Raw genomic sequence first — 16202 nt, 5'->3', positions numbered from 1 at the left:
GAAACGGGATTTTGTCCATAGCACTCTTTATTTCCAAAATTGACTGATCGCTGATAATCACCTACATTTCTTGATTTCTTCTTAATGACAGCGAGCCAGATGGATTCATTTCATTGGATGTTTCGTATCAGTGCGTTCTTTAATCCAAGTAAAATTTTCGATAAGAATTTGGTAGGTTACTTTTGGGATACATGCAATTGATCCTATATGCCTTTTAGATAATTTACTTTTTAGCTGTCAAAGTTTAGAATGACTTGTCACATGACTTACCATATGAATCAGGCACTCTTTGGATGTTAGTAGGCCTTCGTCAAAACGTCTCCACCTTGACGAGGGTCTTCCTGAAGTCTTCCTGGGACATGAGGAGGGGAGCTAGAAACTCTCTGAACTGGTCCAAGGACATGAGGGCGTTGGCATTAGGTCCCAACTTCAGTTCCTAGGTTTTCATCGGATGAAAAAATGAATTATCTTTTTGTCTGACAAAGAAATACTAATAAAAATAAGTATCTAAAATGCAAGGGAAATCTGCCAGAACATAACTGTCCATGGGACAATACATACAAATCGAATACATAGGTAACTGGAGAACAGTGGTAAATTAGTAAACCATCATAATTCCTTTAAAATTAACCCTCCTTTTGTTTGATCAGTCACAGACAGTCAAAAATTCAATCCTGTTCCCCTGCCATGCCTTTTACAATACACAGGCTAGTCACCAACAGTCAGATCATGCATGCATTTCTAGTAGGTGCATTCTAGCCAAATTCTATCAATAGATGCAGGCAATTGGTAGGCACAGCCGGCATATCAATCTCCTACGGTCGAAGCATAGCTATATCAGGTTTCATAACAATCACAGCCAGTCAATCCTGCTTTATGAAGGCAGGGAGCACTCAACTGTTAAAAACAGTCACTTGATTTATTTTGACTGCTGGGCTGGCCTTGTTGAAATTGCCAGCCAGAGAGGGAGGGTTTATCACAAGTCAATCCCACTTTATCCAGTCTCAGGTCAAGACACAAGCTTATCAAAATAAACTATAAGCACTCCTTTGTCACATTTATCTACAGTTACTTGCAACCTTACTTTCGATGTGATTTGTGATTGACCAAAAAAGACAACAAAAAAATTGACAAATTGCAAATATTGTGGCTACCTTTCCCAAGTGCAGAATCCGCACGAAAGGTTGTCCCTTGTCGTCTTGATACATCTCCACGATGAAATCGGAACACAGCCCGGGCCAGGTATCGTCAAAGGCACCCACGGCAATCAGAAGCGGGATCAACGTGGTGTCATGACAGGAATGAAGATGCAATTTGCATTGACTGATTGAAACAAGAGGACCAATTCAGAACAACTTATTTATAGCTGAATAAATTGTGTTACTAATTTTTGGATGTTTTTAATGCCTGTGGCTTTTTAAGCCAGACTTTAAAAGCCTACTTTTAAATATTGCTTTGTAGGCAAGTTCTGAATGAATGAAATTTAGCCAGAGGTTACAGGAATACCACTACATAACACCAGTCTTTGAATTTAAAAAGAAATGAGTACAATCACAGCCAAAAACAGCACGATGCTGTACTGTTCATGAAATTAGTTTAACCCTGACCTTCCCAAATCCTCCTAAATCCTCTTTGCAAAACGAAGGATTTTGCAGGATTGAGGCTATATGGCAAAAGTGTGTGGCTGACAACTCTGTTGAGCATCTTACTTGGTACTTGGTACTTGTTTGGTGGTCCTCCGAAATATTCCATCTAGGGAATTTAAACTGGAGGTGTGGCACCAGGGTTTACAATGTGCTGCGGCCACTGCCAGAAACACCGGGGCGAACCCCTTCTCTTAGCGACAAGTGTTTCTGGGTTCTTTAACGTGCATTACACAACACACGGGACCTACGGCTTTACGTCCCATCCAAAGGACGGAGCAATAGTGGTTAAGTGCCTTGCTCAAGAGCACAAGCACCATGTTTCCACGGCCAGGATCCGAACCCATGTACCATGGCACACGAGTCGAACACCGTAACCATTGGACCACAGCATCACCACATTTGACTAGCGAAATCAACACACCTTTCTCCTGTTGTGACTTTGTGCATGTTATCTATTATCAGGCTCAGTAACGAACCGACGGAGTATGAGAGTCTCTTGAGATCTTGAGATCCGTCCCCGATGCAATGCTTCATGATGTCCACGGCTGCTTTCTCCACAATGCCGGCTATGGGTTCCAAGACGGGGGAAATTGGGAAATCATGTGCCTAGGGGAACAAAATAGAGAAGAAAATTGAGGTTGGAGAACAGTAGACAACCTAACAAACATAGGACTTTGGAGGGCAAAATCAGGATAAAAGTAGGACTTTTGCGGGCTTTTAGGAGTAGTTTTTTGTTGATATATACATTGATTTCGTTTGGCATGTTCTGTACTCACAACACTTGCAGTACTCCTGCGCCCAGGTCCTACATTTTGTGATTTACATATGACAGTGTGTAACACCGTTATGAAAAAAAAGTCAATGAGATTTCCTTTTTTTTTGAGTTGTGAGACTTAAAAAAAGTAGGAAAAAGTAGGAATTTCAAGAAAAAAATATGAAAAGTAGGAACAAGGTAAAAAAATAGGCAAAACTAGAAAAAGTAGGAATACGCGAAATCCTGAACTCGGTCACAGGCACCGTGAGACATGTACAAATACCAATATGTCGGCGGGCTTATTGCCAAATCCAGAATTACCAATTAACCTATCACGGTAGAGTCGTGTCAACGCAGCTTGTGAAATATTGTCCAATGAAATGGACGTGTAACTCGCAAAATCTGAGACAAACAAAACTGAGTGTACAAAATTCCATCTGCGTTGTCCAAAGGACGTGCCTAACACGCGAATAGGCTAATTGACCTTTTGCCGTTTGTGAGTTGGCCATGCCCTTTAGATAACCTTATGGAGTTTTTGTACACCAAGTTTTGTTTGAGTCAGGATTTTGCGCGTTCTGTGTCTATTTGTAAATCATGTAATTGGACAGTATTTCACAAGCTGCGTTGACGTGATTCTACCATGATAGACCAATTGGCCATGATTCTCACCTGCCTGGCGCTCATCCCGTCCCGCACAGAGACCAGGTCTAAGTGAACTTTATCCACGTCCTGATCCAGAAGCTCCTGGACCTGCAGACGGACGGGACGAATACCAGGGACCACGTCTGTGTTCTTGATGGTCGAGAAATAGGAGTTCATCAGCGGCTTGGAGTAGGTGTAGTTTGGGTACAGGATTTCCGTCGATGCGTGGTCAACATGGACTCTGGGTAAACCTATTTTTTTTTTATAAAGGAAAGACACGTGAACAATACAACCATATGAATGAAAGATTAATGCTCATTTGCGATTTTTAAACTTGCAGATTAAGAGTTAGGATAAACAGAGACGGGTAATTTATGGCAAAGCTCATATGAATCATAAATTTTAGGCCTAACCATACAGAGATATTGTGAAGGTACAGCATTTATTAACCCTAACCCCCTAGGCCCTCTTGGCTAGGAACCATCCTCAATCCTGCAAAATCCTCCAATTGCCACAAACTTAAAATTGCATTCAGCCTCAATCCACCAAAATCATCCGTTGCTTCTTGAATTTGTTCAGTGGAGGGGTGACCATTGCCTCGATCCTTCAAAATCCTCCAACAATCACTGTTAATGGGTTGAGGCAGTGCCGCTGACATTCCGAAGCAGTGTGGATGATATCGAGCCTAACGCAGGGCTCAATCATGCATGGCTGAACATAAACAATGTCAGGTACAATCTCTGCACTCAACACAATGCATTCTCCAAAATCAACCTACACTTTTTTTGCCATTCAGCCTCCAGTTTCAAACCAACTGGAGCTTTTAGGAGGATTGGGGAGATTAGGGTTAATACAAGCTTGAACAAAGACGAGTAAGATTTCATCCCATGAACTCTGGACAATGACTTTCTAGAATTCTTCTATCATACGTATCTTGACATACATATACAAATACATTAATTTTTTTTTCCATATGAGTAACTTTAATCTATTCCTAAAAAAGTGCTGGTCCCCACATCTAAATAGATAAACTCTTCAACAGTTTTACTGACCGTTTTCATTCGTTTTCAGGTCTTCTCCGTACATGGCTGCTAATACACATGACATGGACTTGAGGTTCCGGTTGATATTTGTTGAACGCAAACTGTAGCAGAAAGAAAGACCAAAAGAAAAATAAAATATAATTTAAAAATATTTACACAGACAATGGGATTACATGTAGTTACTTTTAGGACCCCTCCATGTTTTGAACTCACCTAACGCAACAGCGGGCGAAGGCCAGGTTTAATATTTTTTTCTGATACCATGCTGTTTTGAGCCAATTTCTACTTTAGCTAAATTTGTAATTTCCTTTCTAAGTCATCATGGTAACTAACTGATACATTTATCAGAATTAAAATCCACTTTATGATTATAACTTATATTCTGCACACTGTTGAATTGTCCAAAATAACGTCCGACACCGTGGAATTGCCCAAGTTCCATTAACCATAATTGTCAAAACGAAAAAAGATGTGTTCAGACAAATTTTGTACTGCAAGTTCATTCTGTGAGAGCGAAAAAATTTAACATTACATGCGACAGCTCAAAATGAAATGGATAATTCATTGTGTCAAAGCACATTTTGTGTTAAATTCCACTCTCTGCCCTAGAAACAAAATTTGAACGATTTCCACAAAGTGGACATTTTCTTGGGAATTTTTCCACAGAATGCAGCAGAGTCTAGATCCACACAGCCTTCAAGGATAATGCAGAACTTACTAAATGTCGCTCTTGTTAAACCTCGGTGACAGGAATTGTAGCCTCTCGATGTAGTGTTTCCTGAAGTACGTGCCCAACTCGTAGGTTTGATTCATACCCAGTGTGGTCAGCTGTCCGCGGTGGGCACCACCCTACAAAACAAAGATCAACAGTTTATCCAAGACTTGAAAAAGGTTTTGCGTTAAAGGAGCCGATTTCACGAAACTGCTCTGCTGCTAACTCCCTAGATCCTTGATAATTTACTAGCTTTTTGAGAGGATTTTTGCAGAAAGAGGCCAGGCACTAGTATTTTACAGGGAACTGTTGCCACTTGAAAGTTAAAGGTCAATACACAATATTTGCAAAGGTAAAAAAAAAACACCCAAATTATTATGAAATACCTTACTTGCCTGTAAGGGAATGACATTCACAAGCACCGTGTGAAATCATGGCACCTGGCGTACTATCATTTTCAAGAAAAGTGGAATTTTTGTTATCAATTTCTGATGATAGTCAGGCTTTTTTTCCAAATAATGCCCCCAGTTTACCACATTTAGTTAGTCCGCATTTTTTTTGCAATCCGCTTCACATCCGTGAATGGGTACAAGCCAGCTAGTCTGGTTCCCTGACCTGACAATTCCCAGATGTCTATAAATTACTCCGTTTCGTCAGAAGTAGGGTCAGGGAACCAGACTAGAAGAGCAGCATTTCTTTCTTGGTTCTTTCAGAATGTACGAACACAAAACTTTAAACAGGTCAGTGTAAAAATATTTGCTATAAAAACTAACCCCCAAATCTATCCATTTCTGAAAATTGGAGCAAAAGCAAATGTTGTATTTTACCTTTAAAACTACAAAACTGTGTCATTTGGTTTCAGCACATTGAAAGAGGCTGGAGGTTTTATAAAAGTTTGTACACCTGTAGTACAAACAGTTATAAGCACAGTAAAAATGTAATTGATGTTATGCCAGTCACAATCCATAAACATTTCAAACATCAGATTGGTAAATTTGTCATGTAATCAGGGGGAAAAAAAACTCACTTTGAAAGTTGTTGCCTGCTGGTACGACTGCTCGATAACGGAGTGATGAGGGCCCGACTTGCCGTCCAAGGAATACACCTCATAGTCACACTTGAGGTGGTCCCCCTCAATAAACATGGTGTCCTTGTCCCATACCACCTGAGTAAATTAAGATAAGTTGGAGAATAGTGTGGGCATGGTGTGAGAAAGTAATTATAATAAGTATTACTTATACCCAATGTTAAAGTCAGTCCTCACATGACAATAACAAGTCACAAGTAATGATGTGGTCCCAAATTACAATGGAACTTTAACCAATGAACTGGCTTACTGCATCTAAGGCCAAGTTCGGGCAAGGACCATTAGTCGACTAGTGGTTGATTTGTGACGTACCTTACGCCTGCGCACTAATAGCAAAGTGCGAACGTCTCTATTCGAACGCTGGTCAAAATGTCATTGCAAAACGTCTGGATCCTGGCTCCCTGCTGTACGTTATGAACGCGCGCGGCTATGGTTACCAGCGAAGCAACCAACCCCAGTAGGTTGGTTCCAAATAGTCGACTAGCGTAGTTAACCATCGTCGACTAGACAGAGTTCGGGCAAGCGTTAGTCGACCAATGGTTAACTATAGTCCTTGCGCGAACTTGCCCTAAGTATCAAGGAATTCAGGAAAAATTCTGCCAACCGGACACCACTTACATGTACCTGCCGCCAAACAACCAAATTTTCACCTCACCTTGTGATTTCAACCAAGAGGAATCCAGGAAAGAGTGGACATGCGAAAAAAAATTGGTAAAAATGTGTTTTTGGAGCACATTTTGCATGCACATGTAGTGCAGATCTGAGTTGAAGCAGCTGGTCAAAACTGATTGAAGTGTCTGGAACAGCGTTGTACGCATGACATCGATAACCATGACGTCGCATGAGACGTCGCATGAGCCGGCCAATGATAGTGCAATACGTCATTATGAATATTTATTTTCTCATGAATATTTAGTTTATTTCAATGGATACTTCAAATACGTCCAAAGATTGATCATTGCAACAGCGATCGTGCGCGGCCTAGCGGTTAAGAGACTCGTGTATCAAGCAAGCGTTCGAGGTTCGAATCTCGAAGAAGTGAGCGACTGATTGATAAATAGAAATTAAGGAAAGGAGGGGGTGAGAGTAGAGGAGGGAAAGTGGAGGGAATAACCATAAAAGAGGTAACTTTTGGCGCTAGAAAATTTATTGAAAAAAGTGGTGTCCGGTTGGCAGAATTTTTCCCATAATTCAATAAATGAATGGTTAGGTTCAGTTTGGCAGCTGCTCCACAACGAATGGGTAGGCATACTATTTTTGGTTTTAGATTTATTATTTAAAAAAAAAAAATTAGCACTCTTGACTTTTATTCATTTCATATTAACAAGTTACAATGTTTTCTTCTTAAATTAGCAGGTAAAATACAGAATACCGATGTCACCTATTTCTACATTTAAGTTCATACATGTATACCTCATAGATGGTCAATTATTTGCTAATAATAATGTTGAAAAAGAAAACATGAATTGGGGCTGGAAAATCATAATTCATAAGTAGTTTGGTCAGAAAATGGAAAGAATGTTGCATCCTGACGCCACTGGATACTCCTAGAACTATGAGGCTCCACGTAGTGGAGCCTCATAGAGTCAGAAGCCCGCAAAATTGTTGTCAACACAAAACACTAATTAAGTACAAAAACGTCGATTCCAAATAAGCTATTTCCCACAGAACCGCTGCACAGTTTGCCCCTAAAGTCCGTACAATACCTCATGACATACTCACGTTATGTGCACCCAACAAACATCGGTGGATTCTGTCTGTTTTTAGGCCAAAATGATGAAAAATATGCCCTTTCCGCACTGAGCCAACCTAACACTTGAAGCGAGCACGCGCGCTGATATATCGCAGTCATTTTCGGGTTCGATCGCTCGGAGCGCACCGCGGGGGGTATGGTGTAGGAGCGGATTGATAGTATGCGCATGCGTACAAGTGCAAGTACGTACCCCCCGCGGCGCGCTCCGAGCGATCATAGTTCTAGGAGTGGCCACTGGATACTTGATATCCTTATACTAGTACAGCTCATCTTGAGCTTAACTAGGATTTTGGTTGGTGCAGCGGTTGTGTAAAAAGTCTATGGAGAGTCAGGAAAATTTTTGTATTTCCTAACAAAATTGGAAATGATTCTCAGTCTCAGATTCATGTCTAATCATCATTTTTGCAATGACTGACCCTTTGAAAGAAATGATAACAAAGAAAAAAGTGGCGTCAGGTTGAAACATTCTGTCCCAGAAAATACTTGGAAAGACGTACTGCATGCTTCCTTTATTCAATATGCGATATTGTGTATTTGGGAAGCTTAATTCATTTTGTAATTATATAAAGAATTTACATTTTTTTGGATAAAATACATGTACCTAGGCCAAGGGGGCCTACCTCTTCAACTCCAGGTGTGGGCCGGATCGGTGTTCGGGCTCCGTGCCGAAAGAAAATCTGCACCAACTTCAGCTGCAAATCGGGTCTGTCTGTCAGCGCGTCCGTGTGCTCTTCCCTGACAGCAGAGCTCAGGAAACACCCGTTTTTGCTGAGATGTTTATCTTTGGTGTCCATTTTTGTGTATGAACTATGAACTTACTTTATATATGCTTTTATATTAACACTTTTCTCTACAACTTCTGTTCAGTACATGATGTAACCGCATGCGATGTTTATGTGCGGACGACCCGACCGGGATCCAAACTTCAATTGGGGATTTCAAACGATATATTGGCGGGCCTATATAGCACCTGGCTATTTCTCATGCGAAGGGTGACGTAAGAGAAATGAGGGCGGTATTCAAACTTAATGGTCACCACGTGGGATACCAGTAGCGAACCGGGCCTGTAACTTTCAGCAACTAATTTTATGACACAAAACCATGAACAGCATTCAATAGTTTGGTTTCAAATCATTTTGTTTTAAAAAGAAAAAACAATTCGAACAATTTGAACCAATAATGGCAAAAAAAACAATGATGTAAAAAAGTAAAGGCCCTAGGCCTCCTCTAAGCAAGACGTAAGAGCCCGTTGCAAACAAAGCAGCACACTCGACTGCGAATAACATGACGGAGGGGGGGGGGGGGATTTCGATACAAATTATGATATAAATTATGTCTGCTTTTCTCCTTGTTTCCTTGAAAGGAAAATGATCAGTAACACAGATGTTCATCCGCGAACAAAAACAGAAAAAAAAGTACAAAACATTTGCAGTTTTTATATTTACACTGCTGAGGCTTCAAGTTCCGGGTGTCTACATAGTATCATGTCATGTTTCTTCATGAAATATGCGAAGTTTTGTCTGCGATTAACTGCGTGTAATGCAAAGCGAAAGAAATCTGGGGGAAAAATATTATCACAACTGCTTTTTTATTTGTTTTATATGTAGGCTTTTATATTTAGTCAAAACAATTACGGAAGCTATCATGACCGCGCACTTCATATACTTCATTGAAATATTAAATAAACGAACAAAAAAGGTGTGTGTATATAATATATTTAAAAAACTAACAGTTTCTATATTTATTTACATTTATACTAAGGCTTCCAGCAGTTATTTGATGATGAGAATATTTTTCGTCAAACAATTAAATTTTTTGCACAATGAAGTGTTTCGTTAAACATACATGTAGGCCCACCTAGCTTCGATCACGCACGTTTACTGAGTACCAAAGGACAACGGCGTGAATTAAAAACAATTTAAGGAAGAAATTCACTCATTTAAATAGCTTCAGCTGTCGTAACAGAAATGCTTTGTTTATTATTATTGTCAGTGCGTAATTCATTGGGTAACTCCTATATCTACGAGTTCCGAAATATTGTACACGAAATGTATCATTGTAATTTTTAATCGTTCCACAGTGATTTCTATGAACACGCCTCCGAAACATTGTTTACTGAAATAATTTCATTTACACAAGTGTTCATCCCAATACATCATTTTAAAAGATACAAACTAAAAGTATGAAAGGTCTTTATTCCAGCAATTGACTCCCACTGGGATACTACCATGTTTTACTAAACAACTAATTTTCAATTATATTTAGACAAAAACGTTCCTTGATTACTCAAATTCCAATAAAATTGTACTTTACATAAATCATTCTGCCGCAGTCGTTTGAAATGAAAAAAAATAGATTAAATTGTGCGACAAATTTTCATAATTATTTTCCATCAAATCCTTCCTTACAAATCACTTTACCGAAGTCTTACGAAAAATGTGAATAAATGCATGCATATAAATCGGGGCAATACGCAGTGGGGCGATGGGGGAAGGGGGGCAACGTGCTCCCAGCTGATATTCGTGCCCCTTCCCCGGTGTCCACCCCTGGTTTAAAATGTTAAAGAGAAAAAAAATATATATACACTGCACTATTGAAATGTGCCTAATGCACTCCCAGGTGCCCCGCTCCAGAAATTAAATCATAATTATAGTTATGCCAGTGAATATGTTACATATTACACCCTTTATTTGTACAAGCAAAAGTAATTCGTCGCAGTGAAGACGATATAAACAAAACTGACCCACCCTTGCAGTGCTGGCTACATGTAGTTTCAAAACGTACATTCAACTTATTTTGTTCCACTCATTTCAATAAGCTGCCAAGGCTGAAATCGAAAGAATAACCAATATTGGTTAAAATGTGTCTGACCAATCCGATTGGTTGAACACATAATTAACCAATATGTGGTTGTTGTCAGCCAATCTGTTTTTATAGAGTGTTATCAAAAGCGAAAGGGCGCGCTTCTTGATACACGAGAGAACAAAAAAAACAAACCATTTCTGCGTATAAAAAAAAATTATGTATTAGACATTATTTTCTTTGATCCAGGCCTTTGATAAACATCTAGCAAATATTATAAACACTACATTTTGGTGATCTCTAGACGAAAGTACGAAAGTGCACTTGTAAATCTATAGCACGTCGAATGTTCCTTGCAAACATTTTACATGTACGATAAAAAAAGGAAACAATATCGTCACAACAGAGTTGAAACTGAAGTGAACATCTTAGAAAGCCGGGTCGCCTTGACGAACTGCAGACATCTTTTCCACCCACGTGATCATGTTAGGCAGATGACTTCGGCAATATTACTATGACGAGTTGTTTTGGCCATGTTCACTGTTCCTGGTCTATGCGTTTCTCACTCATCTACTCAGTTTTAAGAAGAAAGAAAGGAGAAGCCAGATACCTTTCCCCACCCAGACACGGCAAGATGACTCTAGTTCTGGTTTACTTTCATGGTCTCCTGGTGACGTTACTCCTATTGGGTATCAGGTAGGGATCCTCACTCTCTCCTTGGATGCTTTGTGGGGTCACATTCTGTCCTCTTCTCATCTCGTCAACTCCTTCGAGCAGAGACTCGTGTGTGGCAGATCTGCCATTTCGAGGTTTTCTTTGAGCTACCAGCGACACTCGTTGTTCATGTTTAGGCATCAGATCATTAAGAGGAATTTCCGAGTAATGATGGTCCACTGGCTCTGTTTGAGTGGTTCCTGATTCGATGGTGTGAAAGTACACGGGGGATCCTCTTCTATTGGTTGGGATGGAGGGTGAGGGTCGAAGTGTAGGGAAACCTTCGGGTCTCAGCTGAGCACGGATCCGGACCTGACGGGCCAAGGGAGGCTTTCTGATCTTGAGTAGGTAGACGACGATGGCAACAATAGCTACAAGGCTGAGAAGGCTGAGAATGCCACCAATAATCGGCCAGAGTGCTGTCACAGACTGATGCGTGTTGGTATCAGAGACGATATGTGTTGGGCGAAGGGTTGAGGCGTTAGAAGGTTGCGTCGGCTTGCGTGTGCTGCTGTACAAATCAGTTGACAGTTCGGCCGAACTGGGCCTAGAGTTGGGTGGAACCAAAATTATCTGGTGCCAAGGACTCGACTCGTCACAGTGTTTGGCATTTGTGGTCTCGCATTTTACTTGGCTTTGGTTGTCTGAGACCATGAGCGGTGAAATGATCAGTCGATTTGCAAAAGTCAGGAACCTGTCGGTGGTGTTGATTATTATAGTCTGGTTGTCTGCTCCCTTCAAGTGCCATGTAAACGTAGGTGAATGTTGTTGAGGGTCAAGTTCACAGCGAATCTCTCCTTCGCCACCCAAAACAAATCCTTCACTTCCAGTTCTCACTCTGGGCGTTTGACACACTTCTTCGCCCTCCGCAACTAGTTCTTTGCTTTCGGTAACTCCCACAGATATGTGAACGGATGTTTCAGATTCGACAGCTTGATCCGTCACGTTGAGTATTGCGTTATCATAATCGAAGACGTCGAACAAGTAGCTTAATACATGGCAAAAGTACTCCCCGCTGTCAGCTGAAGAAACTTGGTTGATTACCAGCGTGTAGATGGTTTCATTTCCAGTGCTATTCAGATACACTGAATACTTCTCGACATCGGATGAATAGTAAAGTTGGGAGCAGAGAGTCAGCACTGTACGATAGTCACTGCCAATTGGACTCTTTGTCCAGTAGATATTATCTCTTGAACAATTAAGCTGCTTGTTAATTCGACATGTGAATATCGCAGTTCCACCCTCAGCCACATTTTGCTCCCGTGGACTCACAGAAAGCTCAGGTTCTGATGCGGAAGACATTTGCAGTAAAATGCACACAAAGATTGAGAGAACATCAAGAGCCATTGTCTCTCTGATCCAACCAACCTGGGAAATAAGATGCAGGGCCGGCTATGTCGCAATCAATTCTGGAAGATTATTAATATACTGACCTATGCATATATATCCTACACCTGGATTTTACACGCAAGTACGTGTTTAACGAAAGTAAGCGACAAACTGTTGATAGATGTAGTTTAAACATTTACTCATAGCTGTATCCCGCATTATAAATATTTGAACACCTTTTCAGTTCCTGCTTTCAAAATCATTCATTTCAACTTGTCAATGCTGAAATCTAAAGAAGCGAATGCTGGCGCGCTTGTTAAAGTTACAGAGATTGACTTTCTGAATAAATGAGTGCGAAAAAAACCCGAACACATAATAGTTTGGGATACGTTTAAATACTCTCTTTTTGCATATTATAAAATCTGAAGGTGTAGTAAATACTCTACACAATGGACTTTATGCCATCTCATTGTTTTGGACCAGAGATTCTGCTAATTAAATGAACTGACTTGATTTCCAAGTTGGGTCACTTGGTGTCTAATGAAAGGCATTCACATAGAATGTGAAGAAAGTGGCCCCAACAGATTTTGACAGTCTTTACAAGCTTTGTCGTAACTTTTAATCAGAAGGTCCAAATCACACAGAACAAAAATCCTGTCAAGGTACAAAAAACACTCTATCATCTCATGGTAATTTTTGTACAAAATTTTTCTTTTTTTACTTTTCTCAGAAAAAAAAGGTGTTTGACTGCTACGTTTGTTTTGATACACCCTGTAGATGCACCGAAATACTTTTAAACGTTTCACAGAGAACTTAAACGTGCAGCACATTATATACAATTATAGCTCCTGAATAAATCCTCGTCATCTGATTGGTGAGTCGTTGATCACGTGTCATTGATTTATTCGTCCAAACCCACGACACAAAATCAGGACAAAAATGAGAGTTCTATTCCACTGTAAATAGAAGTTCAATTGCACGGCCACACAATTCGTGGCTCTGACCAATCAGATGACGAGGATTCAGTTTTATAAAACAAATAGTGTTTCTCATTTTCCACCCACGTGATGTTAGGCCGATGACTTCGGCAATATTACTATGACGAGTTGTTTTGGCCATGTTCACTGTTCCTGGTCTATGCGTTTCTCACTCATCTACTCAGTTTTAAGAAGAAAGAAAGGAGAAGCCAGATACCTTCCCACACACAGACACGGCAAGATGACTCAAGTTCTGGTTTACTTTCATGGTCTTCTGGTGACGTTACTCCTATTGGGTATCAGGTACGGATCCTCACTCTCTTCTTGGATGCTTTGTGGGGTCACATTCTGTCCTCTTCTCATCTCGTCAACTCCTTCGAGCGAAGACTCGTGTCTGGCAGATCTGCCATTTCGAGGTTTTCCTTGAGCTACCAGCGACACTTGTTGTTCATGTGTATGCATCAAATTATTAAGAGAGATTTCAGAGTAATGATGGTCCACTGGCTCTGTTTGAGTGGTTCCTGATTCGATGGTGTGAAAGTACACGGGGGATCCTCTTCTATTGGTTGGGATGGAGGGTGAGGGTCGAAGTGTAGGGAAACCTTCGGGTCTCAGCTGAGCACGGATCTGGACCTGACGGGCCAAGGGAGGCTTTCTGATCTTGAGTAGGTAGACGACGATGGCAACAATAGCTACAAGGCTGAGAAGGCTGAGAATGCCACCAATAATTGGCCAGAGTGCTGTCGCAGACTGATGCGTGTTGGTATCAGAGACGATATGTGTTGGGCGAAGGGTTGAAGCGTTAGAAGGTTGCGTCGGCTTGCGTGTGCTGCTGTCCAAATCAGTTGACAGTTCGGCCGAACTCGGCCTAGAGTTGGGTGGAACCAAAATTATCTGGTGCCAAGGACTCGACTCGTCACAGTGTTTGGCATTTGTGGTCTCGCATTTTACTTGGCTTTGGTTGTCTGAGACCATGAGCGGTGAAATGATCAGTCGATTTGCAAAAGTCAGGAACCTGTCGGTGGTGTTGATGATTATAGTCTGGTTGTCTGCTCCCTTCAAGTGCCATGTAAACGTAGGTGAATGTGGCTGAGGGTCAAGTTCACAGCGAATCTCTCCTTCGCCACCCAAAACAAATCCTTCACTTCCAGTTCTCACTCTGGGCGTTTGACACACTTCTTCGCCGTCTGCAACTAGTTCTTTGCTTTGGGTAACTCCCACAGATATGTGAACGGATGTTTCAGATTCGACAGCTTGATCTGTCACGTTGAGCATTGCGAAACCAGAGAAGGAGTCGTCGAACAAGTAGGTTAATACATTGCAAAAGTACTCCCCGCCGTCAGCTGAAGAAACTTGCTTGATTACCAGCGCGTAGATGATTCTTTCTCCAGTGCTATTCAGATACACTGAATACTTCTCGACTTCGGATGAATTGTGAAGTTGGGAGCAGTGAGTCAGCGCTGTGTGACTCTTTGTCCAGTAGATATTATCTCTTGGACAATCAAGCTGCCTGTTAATTCGACATGTGAATATCGCAGTTCCACCCTCGGCCACATTTTGCTCCTGTGGACGTATAGAAAGCTCAGGTTCTGATGCGGAAGACATTTGCAGTAAAATGCACACAAAGATTGAGAGAACATCAAGAGCCATTGTCTCTCTGATCAAACCAACATCGGAAATGAGACTCATTGTGTCAAACGATATGCTGACATGGAATGCAGGGCTATGTCGCAATTAAAAGTCCCTTATAGAAACCTGGTTTTTCCACGCAAGTGCATGTTTCTGTGTAGTTTTGTTTGCAGCAATCAATCATTGGAAATAACAAAGCGAAAGTAAGCGACCAACTGTTCATAGATGTAGTTGCTGATACATGCATCCCGCATTCAAATATTTGAACACCTTTTGAGTTCCTGCTTTCAAAATTATTTATTTTAAGTTGTCAATGCTGAAAGCGAAAGCGGGCGCGCTTGTTAAAGTTATACAAAAATGACTTTCTCTATAAAAGAGTGCAAACAACGAACCTAAAAATAATTCGGAATACGATTACGTTCATAAAAATAATAATAGCACTCTCTTTTTGCAAAAATGATTAAGTCTGAATGTGTAGTCAATACTATACACAATGGACTTTCTTCCGTCTCATTATTTTCGACACCACAGACCAAAGATACTGCTAATCAAACGAAATGACTGGGTCAATTGGTGTCTAATGAAATGCATTCACATAGAATGTGGCCCAAACAGATTTTGTGCAAGAAAGTGTTTACAAGCTTTGCCGTAACTTTTAAACAAATCACACAGAACAAATATCCTGTTAAGGGTGCAAAAAAAAACACTCTATCATCTCATGGTACTTTTTTTAACAAAATGTTTTTTTTTGCTTTCCTCATAAAAAAAGAGTTTTTTGACTGCTACATTTTTATTGATACACCCTGAAGATATACCGAAATATGATAATATATCAATAAAAACTTGTAGGCCTAGACGTTCCACAGAGAACTTAAACGTGCAACACATTATATACAATTATTTTTGTACAACGCCTGAATAAATTCCCGTCATCTGATTGGTGGGTCGTTGATGACGTGTCATTGAATTATTCGTCCAAACCCACGACACAGCAGCGCGGCAAAAATAGAAGTTCCAATGCAAGGTCAAACTTTGACCAATCAGATGATGAGGATTTTTTTGAGGCGTTGTATCAAACAAAATGTTTCACATTTGCGCAGTGGAAAGAACATTT

The 16202-nt window shown here is 40.6% G+C and overlaps 1 protein-coding gene across 1 annotated transcript; it reads right to left on the bottom strand.

Annotated features, from left to right (window-relative positions):
- Nucleotides 1-216: 216 nt before the first annotated feature.
- LOC119746087 (lysophosphatidic acid phosphatase type 6-like) lies at nt 217-8570 on the bottom strand. The gene is made up of 8 exons (XM_038222877.1): nt 8258-8570; nt 5825-5962; nt 4804-4934; nt 4095-4186; nt 3070-3293; nt 2068-2252; nt 1155-1323; nt 217-436 (listed from the first exon to the last, which is right to left on the bottom strand). The coding sequence occupies exons 1-8, from the start codon at nt 8429-8431 to the stop codon at nt 311-313; spliced, it is 1239 nt and encodes a 412-aa protein (XP_038078805.1). The 5' UTR covers nt 8432-8570; the 3' UTR covers nt 217-310.
- Nucleotides 8571-16202: the final 7632 nt, after the last annotated feature.

This window comes from Patiria miniata, unplaced genomic scaffold, assembly GCF_015706575.1.
Source record: "Patiria miniata isolate m_02_andy unplaced genomic scaffold, ASM1570657v1 HiC_scaffold_7, whole genome shotgun sequence".
Taxonomy (NCBI): Eukaryota; Metazoa; Echinodermata; class Asteroidea; order Valvatida; family Asterinidae; genus Patiria; species Patiria miniata.
The sequence above is the reverse complement of the archived record's forward strand: the minus strand, read 5'-3'. Positions and strand labels throughout refer to the sequence as shown.